At 58.6% G+C, this 21,648-nt stretch overlaps 1 protein-coding gene across 1 annotated transcript; it reads right to left on the bottom strand.

Annotated features, from left to right (window-relative positions):
* Window positions 1-1,468: 1,468 nt before the first annotated feature.
* On the bottom strand, window positions 1,469-20,591 carry LOC306661185 (uncharacterized protein C8orf74 homolog; the record flags this gene model as incomplete). The annotated part of the gene is made up of 4 exons (XM_079140016.1): window positions 1,469-1,705; window positions 3,676-4,085; window positions 19,263-19,455; window positions 20,544-20,591. The coding sequence occupies 4 exons, from the start codon at window positions 20,589-20,591 to the stop codon at window positions 1,469-1,471; spliced, it is 888 nt and encodes a 295-aa protein (XP_078996142.1).
* Window positions 20,592-21,648: the final 1,057 nt, after the last annotated feature.

Genomic DNA, 21,648 nt, shown 5'->3' on the forward strand with positions numbered 1-21,648 from the left:
ATGGTGAGGGCAGAGCCTGGTGACCCAGGGTTGTGCCCTGCAGAAGGGTCCGCAGGCAGGGCAGCACAGGCCGATGGCTCATCTTCCCCCGCTGTGCTGGAACCTCCAGCTGGTTAGAGGCTGCAGCCTTCTATACCTGAGAAGCTTGGTGAGCTTCCTGAGACCCCTTGGGTCAGAGGCAGGAGATCCGAGCTGCTGGTTCATTCTTGCTCAGTCCGCAGGCGGAAGCCCCAGCTGAGACCCACCCTCCAGGCAGGGGAAACTCGGCCCGGGGAATGCAGGAGTGCCTTGCCTGCCGCTGCGGACACAGGGCTGAAGAACCCCTCTTCCCTTTGAGCCCTGCAGCATCTGCCCCCTTGGGGTGGCTTGGCTGGTGTGAAGAGGACAGACCCGGCCAGGCTGGGAGTCCACCCAATATAGGTGGGTCTCTGCGGAGGCCCAGGTGTCCTGGAGTGGACAGTGCGAGTAGCCACTGTGCACAGCCTGGTCTGGTGGCCTGAGTGGAGAAGGGCTCAGCCCTCTGGGGTCCTTTGGTTGGACTCGGGAACACTGAAGAGGTGGGGTATGGATGGAATAAGTGAGCCCCCAACTTGGGAGAGAGCCCAGCAAGAGAGGGCTAGTAATTGCATCCTACTTGAGGGCCAGCCAGTGTTCTGCGGCTACTTCCAGTGCCTCTGTGGTGGGCAGTGCTGGACCCAGGATGCAGCGGCAGCCAGGGGCTCCCTCTCTGGCAGTGTGTGGTACAGGAGTCCTGAGGCCTGGGGTCTGGCCTGGTGCTTCAGCTCCCTCGATGGGTGGCTTTGAGAAGGTACTGACCCCCTTGAACTGTGCAACCCTTGGCACACAGGAACAGCAGCCTGGTCTTGCCTGTCGCCTAGGATGTTGTGGGAATGGGACCTTAGCCACGCCTACACACCTCCCACCTGACAGCAGGGGCCAGAGGCAGAAGGGACACAGGCAGAGTGACACAGCTGACCAGCACAGAGCAGGGCTTGTGCCAGGTCTCTGACCTCCTATGGGGTGGCGCTTCCTGGAGGTGTGCTGTTCTGCAAGTCCCCCGCCCCATCCGTCCCACCTGCGCCCGTCCTGCTGTGAACGCCTGGGTAAGAAGCTGTTCCTCAGCTAGGGGAAGCCCTGTGCCTGCTGCTGGTGGTGCTGGGCTCCCTGACCCTTCCCTGCCCAGGCGCACCCTGCTTCTGTCTTCAGCAGGCTCAGGCTCCGCCACCCCTGCGTGACTCCCCACCAACAGGAAGCCCTGTGCCCGTGTGGAGCTGAGGCAGGAACCCTTTCCCGTCACCAGGGGATTTGGCTGGGGCTGGGTTCGGGTGCTAGAAGATGGTTTCCAAGGTGAGACAGGATGCGTTTTGCTCCTCTCTTTTAATCACTAGAAGCCTCTGATTCCCTGGGTCCTGAGCACACCACATACCACCCCTCCCACAGTCGCCTCTGGGCACGGTGGGCAGGAACTTTACTTCTTAGCTTTGGCTTTCTTTCCTTTGTTCCCTTTGTTGGACTTCTGGTGAGTGTCCTCTCGTCCCAAATTGCCGGTGATGGGGGGGAAGGGGACAGGGGCATTGAGACTCATCGTCTTCTTCTGGAGCTTCAGGTCCAAGATGTCGAAAGTGACCTGGATCTCATGCTGCAGCAGCTCCTGCAGGCACTGGATCTGGATGTGGATGGCCTCGCTGACCAGGCGCTCCAGAGCCTGTGGGGGCAGATGCTGGTGAGCGGGGCTCTGTGGAGGGCTGAGGACAGGGCCTCCCAGACGGCCCTTCCCCAGCCCCATCCTGAACCAAGACGTGTCCACTGTCCTCCTCTCCACCCACCGCCGCACTGGAGGCTGCAGGAAGGGCTGTGTCAACTGCTCACTGCAAACTCCCTTTGGGCAGCCCCTCCCCGCCCACTTTCACATCTCAAAGTCCCAGGCACAGGCTTCACGGGACAGAAAGGGAATTGCTTCAGAAAGTGGCACGTCCTGTCAGCCAACCATGGGAAGAAGGAAAATGGAGCCACAATCTGCCATGCCACCAGGAAACCCTTTCTGTCATCTCCTGGCACTATAGCATCCTGGAGACAGGGACATGCAACTGCTTGCTCCAGTTTCCTGCCCGAGCAACCAGCCAGTGGAGGAGAGGTTATGCCTATCCAGCGATGCAGCGGGAGATGCTTGAATATCCCATTGCTGTAAAAAACCTGAGATTACATGGTTTAGCTTAAACACCACGCAGAATTTTACATTTGCCTCAAAATGTCCCCCCCTTTTTTTAAAATAAAAATGCTGCTCTTCCCATGGGTCCTGGGGAAGACGGGCTCCAAGTGGGTGCTCCAGGCCTTTTCCATGGAGTTGAGGGCCTCCAGCTCAGGCATACTGCCAGGGCACACATGGAGGGGCCTCGGGTTCATGAGCCCTGCCAGACGGGACCGGCAGCACAAGGAGGCTGGAGGGGGCTGGGAAGAGTGGGTAGGAGTGGCCACAGGGTGGGGCAGGTCTCCTCCAAGGGCCTGGCCCAGTATTCTACAGCGAGGCCCCTGGAGGGGGCTGAGACAGGCTGGTGCTTGGTTTTAGTGCGTCTCCATTGGATGCCTGTGTGTGTGGTGCTGGGGACTGTAGTACTCTACCATGGAGCTCTGGCCCCAACTCCATTCTTCTGCTCTGAGACAGGGTCTCACCAAATTGCCCAGGATGGCCTTGAACTTGCGATCCTCCTGCCTCAGCCTTCTGAGTTGCTGGGACCACAGGCATGCACCACTATGTAGGCTGCTGTTGGATGACGTCATGCACTGAGGTTCCATGGCATCTGGCTGGGCTGTTTTTCTAGAGACTTAGCCTTGGATGAGTATCATCTATTCTGTTGTATTCAGTTTCCTTAGAGATTTTCCAAATACAGTTTTGAATTTTAAGGGAATACTTCCCTCTACAGTTGACAATTCAGAAACCAAAAATAAATGACAAATAAAACCCCTTGGGAACACACAGCCCTCCCCACCCCTAGTGCCCACAACCCAGGCACACACCAACACACACATGTGCTTGTCTCTGTGTACAAAGACCGGGTGACCAAGACAGTGCCAGGGCCTGTGTACACCTAGAGCTGGCTTAGAATCTGCCAGGCTGGTCACCGGAGGGCCAGAGCTACCTACGGAGGTGCTGGCAACGGGGGGCCTGGGGTCTTTGTACCCATCTGTAGGGCAACCTGCTGTCTCACATTTACATGCCAGACTCTGCTGGTCCTTGTCTGGCCACACCCTCAAATCCCCCTGCCTCCATGCCCCTTCCTCCATGTCCCCTGGCCTCCACGTTCCCTGGCCTCCACGGATGCTGGCTCTGTGGGAAGATGAGGACGTTATGAAAATCTTCAGCTCCTCAGAGCCAAAGACCCACAATGACACAGTGAGAGAACTTGGACTTAGGGTCAGCCGGACCCTAGAACCTCTGTAAACTCTACCACGTTAGGCTGGGGACTTCAGGCAAAGTTCTCTGAGCCTCTTTTGTCTCACATCAAAATGGGGATGTGCGTTTCTGCCCCGCAGGGAGTTTCCATGGTCCTCTGCTTGCACAGCCTGCAGGAGGCACCAGGTCCCTCTGTGCCTTCCGTGTGGAAGACGGGGCCCATCTGTCTGAGTCCAGCCTGGCTGAGCCTCGTGGAGGCGAGCCCGCGGGGCGGGGAGCCTCACCTCTCTCCTCAGGGTCTGCTGTGGCTCTGCAGGGGCCACCTCACCCCCAAAGGCCTTCTGCAGCAGGTGGGCCTGCTCCAGTCGCAGTGTCTCCTGCAGCAGCAGCATGCTGGTGCGCCTCTGCACCTCAGCCGTCTGCAGCTCAGCCACTTGCTGCTCGTGCTTCCACACCTCCCTGTCCGTGCCCTCAGACAGCGGGAGGGGCTGGGGCGGCGCGCACACCTCCAGGCGGGCCACCGTCAGGTTGACCTCCTGGTCCTGGCCCAGGACGTACTGGTAGAGTCTGTAGTGGCGGATGAAGGTGTTGTGGAAGTAGTCGCAGAGGGCCAGCAGGTGTGTGGTGTTGAACTGCCTCTGGTAGTCTCCGAGCTTGTTCCCCAGAATCGTCACGGCCTCAGTGATGGAGCAGCCTGTGGGCACAGAGGGGCAGGGACAAAATCACCCGATGGCCCGATGGCAGGGCAGTCCGCCCTCAAAGCCACGACAGCTTTGTTTCTGTCTGCCGCTTGTTCTCTCTTGAGAACAGTGGAGCAGACAGTTTCCCTCTTACTCTGGCTTCCATATAGATAGATAGATAGATAGATAGATAGATAGATAGATAGATAGATAGATAGATAGATAGATAGATACCACATACATCATGTGTATATTTTTATATATACATATTTATATTTTTTGGTACCAGGGATTGAACCCAGGGACACTTAACCATGGACCCACACCCCTGCCCTTTTATAGTTTTTATTCTGAGACAGGGTCTCACTCAGTTGCTGAGGCTGCTTTGAACTCTTGATCTTTTGCCTCGGCCTCCCCAGCTGCTGGTGCACCACTGCGCTGGCCTGGCTTCCATGTCATCTTCCCCGCCTCCAGTGGTCACCTGTCGCTGCCTGTTTTGTCTTGGACTGTCTTAAGTCTTACTTAGCTGGCTTCAGTGCTCCCGCTTGAACTCTCTAGGAAGGAGACGGGCTGCTGGAGGAATTGGTCAGAGTGGGGCATTCGGGAGGGCGGAGGCCCCGGCAACCGCTGCCTGGTGGCTGGGGGGACAGAGTGGGGCAAATGTTACTGATCCCAGGAGAAGGACAGCTCTGAGGGTAGCACCTGGCAATGCTCCTGAGAGGGAAGCATTGCGTCCTGTCCCCTCCTGTCCCCTGCTGCTCTCGACCCTTCGGGAGTTCAGGGCAGCGGTCATGAGGTCTGTCTCCAGCTCAGCTGTGGTGGAGACACACAGAGTCAAGCCTGTGTGGGGGCAGGCCCGTTCTCAGGGACGCTGGCCCCGGGGTGCACTATGAGCTTGGCCACAGCCTTCCTGCACTCCACGCGTGTCCTCTGCAGGAGCAGCTGGGCCAGGTGTCCATCAAGTCACTGCTTTAACGCCTTTGGAGCTCCAGGGCCACTACGGAGGATGCAGTCCAGCTTGGAGCTGGGAGCTCACACACCCCTTCCCGGCTCCCGCAGACTCCTTTCTTGTTCACGCTCGGTGCCTCCCAGGCCGCCTGGGCGGTGTGGGACTATCCATCTTCCTCTCCCCAGAGGCCTGGGGCAGGGCTGCTGTCTTAGTGGTCAGCCGCCACTCTACTTTGGGCCTCGTTGGGATGTGCTGGAGGGAGTCCTGGATTCTCAGACTGCGTCTCCCCACAAGAGAAAGAGGCGACCTCTCGCAGGCTTGGACCCTGGTGCAGGGTTGGTGGTCCCTGGACTGGGCCACCCTCCTCTCAGGGCAAACCAGCAGGCTCAGACCGTCCTGTGCCGGCTGTGCTCCTGTCTCAGAACAGGGTCCTGGGTGTGGAGGGCTGGGCGCTGTCCAGCCTAGTCGTGACACGGGGCCTTTGCCTGCTCACATGTAAAAGGCAGAATGACCACAATGAGTCACAGGCTGTGGAGGACCAGATGGGGCCATGGGCCCCAGTGCTTTGCCTGGAGCCTGCCAGTCAGTGGTCAGCAGGTGTGTAGGAGAGAAGAGCTCGTCTGCCTCTGTGGAGAGCCCCCGGCCCATCTAGCCACCAGCCCTGCCGCCCCCTCTTCCCTTCTCCCTTCCTCCCTCCCTTCCATCCAAGCTTCATTTGCCAGCCCGCTGCTGAGCCTCTCAGCGGCGGCAGCCTGTCAATCACTTGGCACTGTGCTAGGTCCTGACAATGCTGGGTACTTCAGAGATGTCCCCTGCCCTTAGTGTGCTTGCCAGAGAGACCAAAGCAGATAATCATGATGGCTGAGGCCCAGGGGTGCAGCTCAGTGGGAGCATGCTTGTCTACTGCACCTAGGCCCTCTGTTCAACCCGTCAATCATGATGCCCAGAAAGAGAAGCAGCACTGCGCGGAGGCGAGCCCAGCTGCGGGCCGGGTCCTCCTGGGGAAGGTGGTACGCAGCTGTCCCCCAGAGGCCGCCAGGGGCTGGCCAGCACCCAGGGCCAGGAGGTGGGAGGACAGAGTGGGGCTAGCAGCAGCATGGCCTCCAGCAGGGCCAGACCAGGCGCCTGAGGCCCAGGTGGACAACAGGCGATGGGAGGGACATGAAGGCCACGCCTGGAGCCAACGCTTGTCTTCTGGGGGCTGGGGCAGGAGCAGGTCTGGGTGGCAGGTATCAACAATTGTCATGAAGCAGCCCGCGCTGCACCCAGGACCTTCTGCAGGAAGCTTGGGCTTGGGACTGCCCTGGGGGCCTATCACAAGGGCCAGCGCTGGGACCATGTGCCACAGGGGCCTGGTAGACATCTCATGGGCAAGTGCAGCAACTCCACTGTGCGGAGTGCAACCATGAGCTGCTCATTCATTCAGCTCCATGCGCAAGCGCTCTTCTTCCAGGCCCTTGGGAGGCGCGGAGCCTAGGGAGAAGCCGCACAGATAGTCTAGCTCTGCACAGCGCACCGGGAGCTGGGAGGGCACGGTTGAAAAAGCAGATTATCTGGATAGTCAGGGGGGGCCCAGATGGGTTATGTCAGAGTCATTTCTGGGCAGAGAGAGGTGGAGGAGAGAGAGGCAATGGGAGGCAGGAGATCACATGTGCAAAGGTCCCGTGGTTGAAGAAAGCCTGGCCTAAAGAGGGGCTGAAAGGCCTGAGAAGGGCTGGAAATGAGCAGGCCAGAGTGAGTGAGGCCGGCAGGCAGACAGGGGCTCATAGACCCCTAGGATGCCCTTCCCATCATGGGTCTCACCCCCAGGCTTGCCCCATCCCCCTCAGTGCTGTGGTCTCTCTCTGTAGAGCACCTGTCACTGCCTTACATCTGCATTCCACCTGCGTGCGTGCTCCTCGTCCCCTGCACTGGAACGTGGGCTCCCGAGCGGGCCACCGCAGCGTCCCTTTGCAGCTGGGTGAGGAGCTTGCCCGGCCCCTCTCCTGGACACAGGGAAACTCGCTGCAGGCATAGTGGACTTCATTCTAGAAGCATCACTCAGCGAGTGCCCCCACATGCCAGGCGTGGGGCAGATGAGGCCCAAGGGTATGACAGTCACCCGGTGGCTGCCGGGCGGGAGGAGCTCCTGGGTGGGTGGGCAGCAGGGTGCAGTGGGGCTGTGAGGGGCCACGTTGACTCCAGTTTCTGGAAGGCAGAGCTGGGTTCTGGGGGACCTGCTGGGGACGGAAAGGCTTGGGGTGGCAGTTTGGACAGAACTTGGGAGGAGCCTCTAGGCCACACCAAAGAGTTGGCCTCTAGGACATCCAAGGAGGAGCTTCAGGGCTGCCTGGGAGCCCCAGTACTGCTTCAGGATTCTGCACGCAGCTTGCTCTGGGTTGAGCACGTGACAGGTCGTCAAGTTCCCCACGTGAACACCTGCCGTGGAACTGCCCAGCCTCAGAGGCCTGGAGGCTGGAAGCAGAGGCCAGGTGGGGTTTAGAGGGAAGGTGGAGGCTCTGTGGAGGGGGCAGGAATGGCCAAGGGAGGGATCTCAGAGATGGGAATGAGGACCTCGCTTCTGACCGTCAAACCTGGACCACGGGCCAGAAGCTGCTGTGTATGAGCTTCACCAGGTGACATCCTGGGCTTCTCCAGAGTCCTTGGAGCTGAGTGTGCCAGAAGCTGCCCTACTTGTGTTCCAGACTGGCCTGGCAGCACATGGAATGGGGTCTCTGTCCCTCCAAGCGAGTGGCCGTGCCTGCCTTCTGCGCCAAGGCCAACCCTGCCTTCTCTGTTCCTCCTGGAGGTTATGCACTTGATTCAGAAGCCTCCGAGGCACGGTTGTGCTGGGTGCTCAAGCAGACGTGAGCAAGTACTCCTGGTGGCTTGCCACGCTCGTGGGTGTCCTACAGCAACCAGTGTGGACCTTGTCCTGAGTCAACAAGGTAGTACGGCCCCTGGCTGGATTCTAACCTGCGACCCCCAGACACTCTCTGGGCCAGTTCTGTGTTTCTCATCCAAAGCTGGCCCAGTGACTCAGACAGCAGAAGGATTAAGGCTCAGGGAGAAGCCTCCAGCTGAGCAGATCTGTGCCTGCACGTTGCTCTTCAATAACAGGGAGTGGCCTTCATTTGCATTGGCCGCTGGGAACTTCCTGAAATCCGTCCCCAAGGCCCTGGAGGCCAGCACCTGTGAGGGAAGCTGCGGAGAGGAGGCGGCGAGGAATGCGGAGGGAGGAGCGGAGGAGGCCTGCCGATGGGCAGGGGGGTCTCGGGCAGCAGGCCTGCAGCAAGGAGCCTCCCAGATGGACAGGGCAGGCCATGGGGAAGAGGGGCTGCCCCTCCCAGGTGGCCATGGCAGAAGGAGCCAGGTGCCACCAGTGCCCCAGACCAGCCCGTCTGCTTGCCCTGTCTTGGCTGCAAGGGGAAGAACCAGGTCAGGCCGCAGCCTGGCCGCTTAACTCTTCCCGAACCCCGGCGCCCAGAGCTGGAGAAGGAGGGTTAGCGGCAGAGGAAAGCATGGGCCTGCCCTGTCCACCCAGCCCTGTCCTGGGTCTCCTGACGGCTCTGGGTCCCTTCCCTGCTCTTAGGCAGGGGCTGCTGGAGACCTTGACCAGGTGGCAGCACTGTGACAGCAGGAGACAGGCGTTTCCCTCTGGGTCAGGGGCTCCCGGGGCAACACGCCATGGCTCGGCCAGCCACCCAGGCTCCCAGCCCCTGCCGGCTCAGCGAGGCCAGTGTAGGCACCATCGCGTCTACCTGTTCAAGAAACAGGCTCAAAGAGGCTGTGAGATTTGCTCAGGGGCACACAGCAGGTAAGTGGCAGAGCCTGAATTCAAACCCCAGGCATCTGGCTCCAAGGGGCTTCTTCGTAGGAGGTGGATATGGGAAGGGCCCCCAACACAAGTGACAATCTGCAATGGGTATTGCATCAAGATGCATGTTTCGTGGCCAGAGTCCTTTAAGATACAGGGGATCCTGGGAAATTAAATGGAGTTTCAGTATGGTCACAAGCTCAGCAGATCATCAAAAAGTGCAAAGTAAACAGCAGCGTTTCTCAAATCTCCCGAGGCAAACAGTCTCTCTGGACCAGGGAGCACACTGCAGGAAATACTGAGTGAGTCCAATCCCTTTGCTCAAAGACTGGGAAACTGAGGCCCAGAGAAAGGGCAGGATTTGCTCCAGCACAGGGGTCACCTGGCAGCACCTGTTCTCGGGGGCCGATGCAAAGCGACTTGTGGAGCTGCAGGGAGATGGACTGGGTCACCTGGTGCAGCCAGACATCACTCTAGGGAAGGACCAGCGATGTCCCTCCTGATGTCCTCAGGCCAGCCTGGTGGGTTAAGGAGCACCGTGCTGACCGGCATGAGCCTCCCCTGCACCCCGGGACCGGGCAGGCTGTTCTGGTCTGGACTCTCCACCTGTGTCTCACCATTCTTTGTCATCACTCACTGTCACGAGAAGGCCACACTGATCGTGATGGCAGACAGCCCTGGGGATGGGCATGAACTCAGAGCCCGGCCCTCCACAGCACAGGAGGGTGGCCCTGCTGAGGGGGTGGGGCTGGGGATTCACAGGGATGCTGTCCCTCTGGCCTTGGTTGCCTGGTTAGCTTTGTACTCTGGGGCTCGGCCTTCTGATCTGCACATGGAGGCAGCAGAAAGCTCACCCGGAGGGGTTAGAGGAAAGCCTGTGCATCCAGTGCTCACAGTGGCTTGTACACAGTAGGCACTCAATAAATAAACTTGTCCTTGTCCTCCTCCTCCTCCTTAGGCCTCCACTGGGCGTCCCCCACTCCGGGGAAGTGGGTGGTAATCTGAAATCCCTGGGCTGTCCCAGGGCAAGGCATGACTTTGGGGCTGCGAGTCCTGGAGACGGGATGGCCTCCATCCTAGGTGGTCACCTGGTGGTTCTGTTGACCACAGGGGCAGTGGGGAGCAGGTGAGCAGTGTGCCGGGAAGTTCTTTGTTCCAGGGTCACGGTGACAACAGGAAGGATGGCTGAAGTTGGCTGGGTCCCCAGTTATGGGGCTGGAGGGGAGAGGAAGGGACGGCCTTTCTGGTCAGCCTTTTACTGGGAAGGTGGGCAACTTCCAGACAACTCAGTCTGGAATGGCTGCTGGAGTGAGTGGTAGCAGGACAGGGTCATCAGGCGGAAGTCCGAAGAGATGGGTCAATAGTAGGAAGAATGTTCCAGAAGTGAGAGGCACTCATCCATGGAGTGAGTCTTCTGAGAAGTGAGAGCAGAGACTCACAGCTGTGTGTTCCAGAACGGGAGAGAGAATTCGTAAATGTGTGGTCGGATGGGGAACATAGATCGCGTAACCTCCTGGTCTGTTTCACTCAAAGAAGCTGCAGGGATTTCCATGGAGCTGACAGTCCCGGAAGCCATCACTGAGGTGTTGTGGGTGCCTCCCAGCCAAGCTCTGCTGCTGACTCCGGCTTGGTGAGAGTCACCCTTAAGCCTCGCTGTCACCCCTGAGGTGAGAGCCACCAAGTAATTCCACTGTGGCAGAACTTGGCACTGTGTGAGTCCGAGAGCCAGCCATTCCACACAACCCCTAACCCCCTGATATGGGGCCCCGAGACTGCCCGGAAGTCCAGCTGGCCAAGGACGGACGTGAGAAGTAAGAGGTGAGCAAGTGGTCACACCGAGGGTTGCGGTTCTGGTCTTGAGCATCCTTGCACATCTGCCCACACAGCTCACCCTCTCAGCTGGGCTTGGGACCCTCACCCCATCAGGGCCTTCCTGCCAGGAGCCAGGATCCGTCCTGGCCCCAACTTTTGGGAACTCCAGGTGACCTGGGCACACAGCGTCTGGGTGGCTCCCTGGTCCCTCGTTCTTCCTGTACCCCAGCAGCTCATCCCACGCATACAGGGGCTTCTCCTGGGCTTCCTGCTTCTCAGGTCATCGCCCCATGACCAGGTCCCTGTCAAGATGCAAAGTTGCCAGGTAGGGGTGTACTCTGCCATCAGACGGGTGTGGGTTCGAACCCGGAAGCCCCGACTCCAGGTGTGTCCGTGGCAAGACTCAACCTCCCTGGGCCTCAGTGTCTCCCCTTGTAATTCTGCATGTGATACCAGGCTGTGGCGAAGACAGACAGCATGGGAACAGCCAGACTCACGCCAGGCCACCTGGGAGGGTGGGTGGCCTCGCCGGGAGAGGTAGGGGCCTCCTTATGACATTGTCACCTGGTGAGCTGTGACCTCCCTCCGTGTGTATGCTGAAGTCCCAAATCCAGTACCTCAGGGTGACTTCATCTGGATATAGGGTCTAAAAAGGCTATTAGGGTTATGAGGTCACATGGGTGGCCCTCATCCAATGTCACTGCTGTTCTCATGAGAGGACACGCACAGGGAGCACCAGGTGTGGGCTCCGGGAAGAGGCCATCCGCGAGCCCAGGAGAGGGCTCAGGAGGAGCCAGGCCTGCCAGCGCCTTGATCTTGGGCTGCAGCCTCCAGAGCCATGCAGACTCAGACGCCTGGTGTTGAGTCACCTGCTCTGTGGGACTTCGTGACGGTGGCCCAAGCAGACAAAGGGGCTCGGTTGCCCCTTTGTCCCATGAATGCTCTTCAAAGACCCCAGTCAATGGCCTCTGTGGAGATTTCAGCAAAGACGTTGCCCCCAAAACCCCCCTGGGCCTGGGCTGAGGCTGTCCTGCCCCTGCTGGAGGGAGGAGGGTCCACTGCAGGTGGTGGCGCCTGCTCTTGGCTGTGCTGCTCCTGAGATGCCGGAGGCTCCTGACATGGGGACAAGGTTTGGGGCTGGCCGTGTAGACCCCAGGCACAACCATCCATGTCCCAGAAGAAGAGTTTCCTGGGGGAACTTGGGTTGTCATTGCCTCCTCCAGGCCCAGCTGTCAGGGACAGGTAGGTGGCTACCTCCTCATCCAACGGTGGCCTGGGTGACATTTCCTGAAGAATCAGGAGTGGTTGTGGGCGGAACTGCAGATACCAGGACCGTGATACACTCGGCCAGCCTCCCTGTACCTCCGCCAGCGAGTTCTCCTAGCCGTGGAATTTGCCCACCAGGTCAGCAGGCAAGGGGGTCTTCCTACTCTGGGTGTCTAGGTGGACCCAGGGAGGCCTGTGCCCAAAGTGGTAGAGGCGATTGACTGGGCAGGGTCCTGTGGGTGAGCAGGTGGACGTGGGCCACACCTCTCACCAAGCGAAAATGGAGGCAGGATGTCTGCCCATCCCACCCCCCAAACAACCGCAGGGCCTCCCGAGCACCCTATCTCTCCTCCCCAGCCTCCCCAGCCTAGGGAAGCCTGCCAAATCTGCCACCAAGATGTCCCACACTGGAAGAATTCTGCACCTCTGTGCCATGGCAGGTGACTTAATCCCCCTGGTTCAAGGGACAACTGGGTGTGATCTGTCCAGGGCTTCCTGGAGGCTGGCTGTGAAGTGCCAAGTGAAGAAGTCTTTCTTCTGACCTGGAGTTGAGGCCAGAACATCCTGGTGAGCCCTTTGCCAGGATGGAATCAGCTTATGCTTTTGAATAAATGGCCGCCCTTTCCCTCCCTCCGCTGGGGCCCGATGGGGCGGTGAGATAGGCTGAGCTGGCAGCCGTCCTGGCCCCGCTCTGAGTCACTGTTGTGCAAACATGACCCTCCTTAAGTGCTGTCTGCCAGCCTCCTTATCTAGTACGCAAACAGAGCTCAACCATCCTTAGCCCCGGATTAGCCACAACAGAGCAGCCCTGGAGAAACACCTGCCAAGAGGAGCCGCAGCCAGTGCGGATGCCGGCCAGAGCAGAACTGCCGGAGAGCTGGCCCGTGGGCCCCGGGGTCGGCGGTCTGCGTCCATGCCTGATGAGTTTGACATGCCCTGGAGGCCGGGAGGGAGCAAGATGGGAAGCCTGACCTGCCGGCTCCATCAGCTCCTGCCCTTAACACCAGGGGCCCTGGCCAGGGCGGTGGATGGTTCCCTCTGCTCACGCTGGTGGGCAGCAATGCCTCCTCACGTGTGCCCGTGTGGAGCAGCCGGGTCAGGGCCAGCCCTCAGGTAGCCGGGGCCTCCATTCTGCTGGCCATAACCCCACCCGTCTGCAGATGAAGGGAAGACAAGGAAAGACAGCACCCAGCTCCTCGTCCTGGACCGTGCACATCTGTGGTCCACCCGCCTCTGGACGGGGAGCTTCTGGTACCTAACACCGAGTGAGCGCTCACTGTGTGCCAGTCACCTGCCCTGAGCTTTGCATGCCCTGCCCCGTTTCCTCTTGCCGACTGCCCTCTGGGTCAGAACTGTTATCGTCTCATTTCACAGAGGAGGAGACAGAGGCACAGAGAGATACCCAACGTTCTCGAGGTTAGCAGAAACAGGCGAGGCGGTGGGATTCGAACCAGGCCTTCTGGCTGCAGATCTGGTGCTCTTGGCTCTGCTCCGCTTCCTCTAACACCACTGAGCACAGCATGGCTGGAGCAACCTGATGGGGCGGGCACCCGGCCTTCCCTCCCTGGGGCACCTCGGTCACTGTGGGTATCGAGAGCTACCCATTCATCCTTAATTAATCCAAGTTTTCATTCAACACCGACTGACACCATGTGCCTTGTCTGGCTCTCAGGACAGAGGGGACAAAAAGGAAAAGACGCAGCCCTCACTGGGGGTTCAAGTCTCTCTGGTTCAGCCTTCCTCGCCATCTGGTTGGAGGACTCTGGGGAGTTGAGTTTGAACAAAGCTGGTGGGACGCAGTGTGAACAGGCTCAAGAGGGTGAGCAAGGCCGCGCAGGAGGCCAGGGAGAGTGTGCAACGTCCAGGGCGGGGAGGCCTGGCGTGGCTGCAGGGAGCGCTAAACCGGGAGGCACAAGGCAGGAGGCTCTGGGTGCAGCCCCGACAGCGGAAATCCTGACAGCGGAAATCCCAAAGCAGCAATTCCCACGCAGGAGGAAGGACAGGCTGTCTGTGTGTGGGGACGCTGGGTGCTGGGGAGGGCGGTGGTGTGTCGGGTAGCACAGGACAGGGGCTGGATCAGTCATGTCCTGTTGCGGCTCTGCGCACGCAGCACCAGGCTTGCTTTCCAAAAATGACCTTTGTCAGAGAATGCAGACATCCAAGATCTCGATGACCTTCCAGAGCAAGGGCGTGCGCTGAGAGCCTCCCCCGTGCACAAAGTGCCTTACTGGTGAACCCTTCTGACTTGGGAATTTGCTTACGGATGGAGAGGGACTTCTATCTACTGCGGACGCAGCCTAGCACACTCTTAGGGCGCAGGAGGCTGAGGCGGGAGGATCCCTTGAGCCCAGCAGTTCGAGGCTAGCCTGGGCGCCACAGCGAGGAACCTGTCTCAAGACAACAACAAAAACTAGCATGATTGACTTTGGAAAATGGATGGCACTTTCAAAACCAACCTCATTTTTTTTTTTTTAATCAAACATACAATTCATGCCCCTGTTTATCTCACAATTCTAGAACTTATTTGCAGGCTTATGTATTACAACAGGGAAAAGCAGGGCACTTTAAAAATGCTTATCTGGAGATTTGGTAGACTTGGCAGAAGAGAGTGGATTTCAACTGAATCCCCAAACCCTGACGACATCTGGAATTAGGTGTGATCAAGGCTTCTAAAGGCAAATTTCAAGGTGTTACAATAAAGTTAGTTTTCCCATTCAGCCCAGAGCATTTGGCAGAGAATTCAGATGAGTGGATGCGACGACGATAAAAACTCGAGTTTACAAATGCATCCTTTGTCTGCGTTGGCATTCCTTCCAACTGATGAGCCTCCAGGAGCTTTGAATGAATGAAAGCTGCGTTTGCCCGAAGAAGCCAGTGAAGTTACTGCCTGGTTTGAAAATAATTATCTGCAAGATAGGATGAGGACACACACACAGGTGTCCCTGTTTGGTCTCCAATACTGTTGGCACCCTCTTTGGGATCTGTGCGCGAGTGCAAAGGGGGATGGATTTCCACATGCATGGAAGAATATCCAGCGTGGCACAGAAGATGGGATGGTTTCATAGGGAATGCCCATGTGGGCGAAGCTCCAGCCACAGGAGAATTGCAAAAAGAGCATCAGTCAGTAGAGAGCAAATGTGAGCATGTTCTCCGAAGGGAGCCACGTCCTAAAAGAAAAAAGGGGAAAAAAAATAACTAGGTTCTGACGGAAGACTTTGAAATCTAGTCAGTGATTGTAAAAATCAGCTCTTATACCTTTCTTAGCTCAGATTTTCTTTTGACCTTTTAGAATTTTCCTTCCCTTTTCTTTTTTTTTACAGTTTTTTTCCCCACTGATTTAATCTGTCCATATTAATCTCTTGTGCAGTTTGTCATGCTATTGGATTCTTCTTTGTATCATTTCCAATACAGGAACGCACCGTGCAAAGGCTTTGAGAGAGTCCTGATTCATCACACACAGTGTTTGTTTGTTGTTTTGTAAATTTGACTCCTCAAAGGTGCATTGTTCAATGGAGACTCTGTGTGCATTGCATCATGTAGAAATGTTGGAATTTCCTTAACACAGATGTCTTTTTTTCTTTTTTGTGAGCTGCTGTCTGCATACATTGGCATCCGTGAAGGATGAAATGTCTGGGGATCTCGGCTGTCCAGGCAACTCACACGATGTGGTGACCTGTCGTGGCTCTTGAGAGGTCTGCCCTGGTTGTTGGTCAAGGTGCTTCAGACAACCACAGGTGGAAGGCTGGGTGCACACCTGCCCAGGTGATGCTGGGTGCATCACCAACTGGGACCAGTGCCTCTGCAGGCATTTCTCTTTTGAACTGTTTCTCGTGAATTTGGGTGGTTGGCTTGCAGCTGTTAGACCTGTACTGTTGTCTCTCACATGCCGAGGGTCTGTGCCTTGGAAATGTTGTCTATTTTGTTTTGTAAAGTGGTTTGTCAAGTGTTATCTCACTTTTTTGAAGGGGGACAGGATCTTGTTAGATTGCTGAGGCTGGCCTCAACCCTCAGTCCTCCAGCCTCAGCTTCCTGTGCTTCTGGGATCGTAGGCATGTGCCATGACCCCAGCTCTTTCATGTCTTTGAGTTTCTCAAATTTCCATGCTAAAAAATCTTTCCAATAAATATTTTAAAATTATTTTTTCCAGAATTTTGTCTTCAGAATTTAGAGGTAAGAGATTTTAGACTTTGAGGACTTTTATTTTTCTGAACTTCAACACTTGGGAGTGTGGCCCAAACCCTGTCCTGCGTTCCAGTCACTCTGCCAAGAGCTTCCTAGCAATGAACATAAGCACCCCTCGGCCGTCCCCATTTCACAGATGAGTGATGGAGACAGAGAGGCTGAGGCACTGTCACAGCTGGGAAGTGAATCAGGACTCTAGAAACCCCCAGAACTCACCCTGAGACTGGCATCGACTGTGGAGAAAGCTCTGCCAGGCCTAGGAGGGGAATTTCAGAGGCAATGGAGGCAGCAGGTGGAGTCTAGCCTCTGCCTCTGAGGGAGCTGAGCTTGTGCGGGCTCCCTGAGTGTCTCTGTGGACATGCTTCTGAGGAGATGGCTTCTGGGCAGCCTCCCCATCTCCAGAAGCAGCAGGTGTCATCCCTGGAGACCCTGCTCTGGCAGTGTGGTCTAGTGTGGCTCCGGTGCCCTGCCGGCCCCAGCCAGCCTCAGGTGGCTCCCGAAAGTCAGCTCTGCCACCCAGGGAGAAGCGGGCAGTCTCCTTTCTTCCGACCCTGACTTCTGATGAGTCTGCAACTGGCTTCACCTGTGGGGCACCTGTGGCTAAAGACTCGCCCACCCCGTATCCTAGCCACCACCTGGCCCCACTCCCTGTGTGGCAGGGTCAGCCAGGGCAGCGCTGCCCTGAGGAGAAAGGGCCTGGCTGGGAGTCCGCTGCCCAGGCCTTGTCCTTTCAGAGGCTGGTCTGACTCCTGGAGGTTTGAAACTGGTCTGAGAGGTCACATGGGCCCATGCCACATTTCTGGACCACTCCCTCTGTCTCCAGTCCCTGGTCTTTGTCCCGCAGTCCCCCGAGCATTTATTCAGTGGGCTCCCGGCCCTGTGCTGTGGCTGCTCGTGCACAGCCCCCGCTGACGCGATCACAGGTGGCGCTGGATCAGGGTGCCAGACGATAACAAGGATGGGTGGGGGGGCGGGCAGCAAGGAGCGGGCAGCGGTGGGGAGCTGGGGTGGCGGGGTCTGCAATCACCCTGCCGGGTTAAGAATGACAGAAGTTTCCGGCCCAAGCGTGAAGACGCAGTAGTCACATTAGATAAAGCCTGACGGACACCATCAGGGCCTGTACCCTGCTTCTAGGAGCCGACGAAGGAGAGTCACTCGAGGCAGAAGTAGGCTAGATAAGAGGGAGAACTTCCTCATTAGGAGGGAGGTTGCCTGGGAAGGGGGCAGCTCTCTGACCCCTGGAGACGTCAGCAGAAGCTGGTGAGCCTTGGTGGCCTGGTGAGGGGCCACCTGCAGTAGAGGAAGAGGTTTCCTGCTTTCAGTGAGGTTTCAGCTCTGAGGTCTGAGAGGCCCACGAGACACAGCCATACTGGGCTGACCAGCCACACTGCCCTGAGATGCCCGAAGCTCCAGGGCTCCTGGTCTCCAGGCTGGGAGTTGGGTCTGCATGTCACCCAGGATCTCCCCGGGGCTCGGCCTGCAGAGGGCTCTGATGAGAACTGGAGTCTGATCTCCCACCTGCCTGGGGCTGACATTCTTCTTCCTGCTGGGCAGCGTGGGCTCTGGATACAAACCTCTGCAGAGCTGTACGATGGGCGGATCTATGCCTGCACATGGTGGTGGGCGAGGGAGGTGGGACCCAGAGGGTGCCAGGAAGGACCCTGACGGGAGCTGGGGAGGCCAGGAGTGGAGGCCAGGGCCGAGGGGCTCTGAGCTGGGCCATGGGTAGGGCCATGCTGTTCTCAAGCCCCAGCCGAGGCCACTGAGGGCATGTGGCCAGGCAGAGAGTGAGAGGGAACGTGGGTGTGAGCAGTCAAGAGGCTGATCCCCACAGGCCCAGGACGTGCATGGGAGGCCCGAGGGGCTTCAAGGAGGGACGCGGTGGATGAGTGGGCTGCAGAATTCAGACTCAACAGCAGTGGCCCCATCGAGAGACGGAGGAGGACGCGGTGCCAGTGGGGATGGAGAGAAGCTCAGGGGAGGACACCGCCCAGCGTGCAGGGACAAAGTCATGGCGTACTGAAGACAGGGAGCAGGGCGTCATGTGGTCTGCCTCCGGGCAGCGGCTGATAGTACCCAGAAGGCCCGAGGAGGACCTCCAACGCCCCCTACGTCATCAAAATGGCATTAGACTTTCTCGGGAGATCATTTCAAGATAAAACAAATTAAATGTAAAAAAGTCATAAAAATACCAGGAAGAAATTTTTTCCCAGTCAACTCGGGATACGTGGACCACACGAAGCCCACTCACTCCAGGATCCCTGCCTGGTGCGTCCTGAGGTGAGGACACGCCGGACCCTATGGCCAGAACAGAACGGGAGCCCCGGGGGCCCCAGGGCAAGGTGGGGCGCATCTCCTCGGCCTCGCCAGGGCTCTGTGGCCTTGGGCCGTCAGAGGCTTGCTGGGGAGCCCCCTGGGCGCACCCTGAGAGCGGCTCCCTGGGGAGATGCAGGTGCCGGGCTCCAGCTGCCCCCAACCACCAGGCGGTGGCTTCTTGCTGCTGCCCACCAGGGACGCACAGCTCTTGGGGTGGCCTCTCACTGAGGTCCCTGGGGTCACTTTGGCAGGGAGGAGTCTTTTTCACTCTAGAAGCCTTTTCCATTTGGTCCCCAGTTAGCATGCCGAGGGGGGATTCTCAGAATACCCCATTTCTCGGCAGCCTTCGCCCTCGATTTTGGAACCCCCTGGATGATTCTTGGCCGAGGTAACTGCGCCACGGGCAGCCACGGAAGGGCCATTCTGCGCGTGGTGTTTGCTTCACCAATGAGTCTGCCTTTCGGAGCCCAAGCGGTGGACGATGTGACCACGTGCCATCAGGTTCCTTTCCCGTGACGGCTGTGCACAGGGCAGGGGTGGCAGAGATGTGCCCCAGGTGCACCCCGTTCCTGCAGCAAGCTCAGACCTGCAGGGCCTCCCAGCGTGCTGCACAAGCTGAGGCCCGAAGGCGTCTGTCCTTCAGAGCAGTGTGAGAAGTCCAGCGAGGGCTTGGAGCAGGGCAGCCAGCGACCCCTGATCCAGGTTGAGAAGAGTGAACACCACAGAAGGGAACCTGCCAGCGTGGGCGGGCCTGCAGACCTGAGGTTGTGGCCATGGGGAGTGCCTGGGCAGCACGAGGAGGCCGAATGCTGGCCGGAGGACGGAGGGAGGGCCTGGGGCTCAAGGGTGCCCCCACCGGGGTGCCAGTACCTTTGGTTTCCGTGAGCAGCTCTTCTGTGAACCTGACCACCTGCACCACCTCCACCCACGGGAAGCCTTTGCCCACCGCAAAGATGACGCTGTCGTAGATGGTGTCCAGCAGGATGCTCCTGCGCGCGTCCCTCAGCTCGTCAAACTCCTCCCAGTTCAGGAGTCTCCGCAGGTGCTCCCGACCTTTCGGTTTCTGCAGGACATGGCACAGGAAGTGAGATGCTGTGCTCACGGGGCCAGGTACAGTGGAGCCCATGGGCCTCCGGGCTCTCCTGACCCCTGGGAGGGTGGGGAATGTGGGTTTGCCTGGGGAGAATTCTGCTTTGGTTTCCAGGCAGATTTCTTTCTCCTTTCTGGGAACTTGTTCTCTTTTGTAGAACTTGTTTCCCTGAGAGTTTTCATGCTGGCCTCTGCAGGCTCAGGTTTGTGAGCTCTTCCATGGCTCTCAAGTTCTGAATTATGGTCCTCATCCCTCTTCCCTACAATTCGATTTTCCCCCAAGACCACTTTCAACTAGTTACCCTATGGATCTGATTGTGAAATTCATACTAACATGTAAATGACTGACAGACGAGATGTTTGGCAAGGCGATGTTTTACAGAAGGAATGAATCTTAGTTGATGGGAACTCGGGCACTCTGGCGGACTGGGAGGAGAAGACTGATGGGGTGACTTTTCTCCTAGCTACAGGTGAGAGCACACTACTTTCAAGTTCTATAGCCCTTCCAGAAGGTTCTTACAGGCACATGTAGGAGATGCAAGTGTCACTTAAGGTGGCAGGGTAGAAAAAGTTGTGGGGTTATGGAGACCCACCACGCAAGAGGTGTTCGTCCCCTGGGCAAGGATGCTCTGGCTGGGAAGGCCCTGGGGGCCAGTGTCAGATCTGGCGGCAGAGGGAACCCGGACCCCTGTCCTCAGTCCTAGAAACTCTTCCTCCATGGCCACTGTCCTCCGCTGACCCAGGCGGGCCACCCCTGCACCTCTCCCCTTACGTCAGCAGAAGCCCCTGTTCCCCACGAGCGTGGGCGCACAACTCCTGAGACGCTCGGGGTACAAGATCCCTGGGGAGGTGGGGCAGTCTCCTCCTCTCCAGAACGGCTCCGCCATGCCTGGGGCTGGCCCTGCAAGCCTGACCAACAGTGCCAGCTGGGTGGGCGGCACCCACCCCAGGCAGTGTGGGGACGGGTGGGTGCCCAGGATGTCCCCGGCAGAGACCTGCCCTGGAGCCGCTCCCGGAACCCGCCCCCCACGGGACCCGTGGGGCCGCCTTCTCTTTCTTCACCTGAAATTGGAAGACTTCCTTCACTGCCTGGGGTGTCAGGAGCGCCATGCCTGATCCAGTTGCCAGGAGATGGGCCAGCACTGCGAGTCTGCGGAACCTGGGGAGGGTGGGGCGCGGCTTTGTTGGGTCATGAGGTGCCCCAGCGCCAGGGCTGCTTGCTCTGGCTCCTCCTCCCGCTGCGCCCCAGGTCCCCGGCCTGCGGTCCCCCTTCTTCTTTCCACCCTCTGCCTCAAAGCTGTTTCCCACCAGAGGGAGGCTTGGGCCTCCCCCTTCTCTCCCACGTGCACCGGGCTCCCCTCGGGCTCCTGTCCTAACGGAAGCCCAGGTCCCCTTCCTCCAGAGCTCCAGACGGGTCTTGTAGACGCTGGCTCGTCCGTGTCTTTACGTCCTCGGGTCCTGCAGACGCCTCCTCCCCAGGGCCTGGGGCCCCACTTCTCTACGGGCTGCTGACATCCAGTGTTCCCGGCGATGTGGCTCTGCCTTGGGGTGCGGAAAACTGCTCTGCAGAGGAGCCCCAAAGTTCAACAGCAGGGCGTGGCAGGCTGGGACCAGGGGTTGGCTCCCTCTGCTGCCCGGCTTTGCCTTCTCCACCCTGGAAGTCCCTGGCACGCACGGGTCACCTGGGGGCAAGTCTGTCTCTTCCCTGCCTCAGTGCCCGTGTCCAGAGCCCGCTGAGGAGCCCGGGATGCGGCAGGTGGGTCGCCCCTTGGATGTCCTTTCCTGCTCCCTCCCCAAGAACCCCAGCCTCACCGCCACTCCAGGCCAAGGCCACAGGGCCCGCGCAGCGGCTGCTCTGTGTGTTCTCCAGGTTCCTTCCCTGGCAGAGGGGCGGCCCCCTGAGCTGGCCTCTCCAGCCCCTCTCGACTCCCCTCCCTTCCCCACCCACCTTGTCCCCTAATGGTGGCTGAGTCCTTTCTCCTCCCTGCACCCAGTGCCAGGCCTCAGTGGAGCTGGAGGAGGGATTCTCATCCGGGCTCTGAGCCTGGTTTCTGCCCCTCACGCCCTCCCGGCTCCACACACCAGTGACCACCTGGGACCGTGTTGGCGTCTTGCTTCACGGTCCTCCTGGCTGCTCACAGGGTCAGCCCAACAGTTCCCGTGGCTT

This window comes from Sciurus vulgaris, assembly GCF_902686455.1.
Source record: "Sciurus vulgaris genome assembly, chromosome: 5".
Taxonomy (NCBI): domain Eukaryota; kingdom Metazoa; phylum Chordata; class Mammalia; order Rodentia; family Sciuridae; genus Sciurus; species Sciurus vulgaris.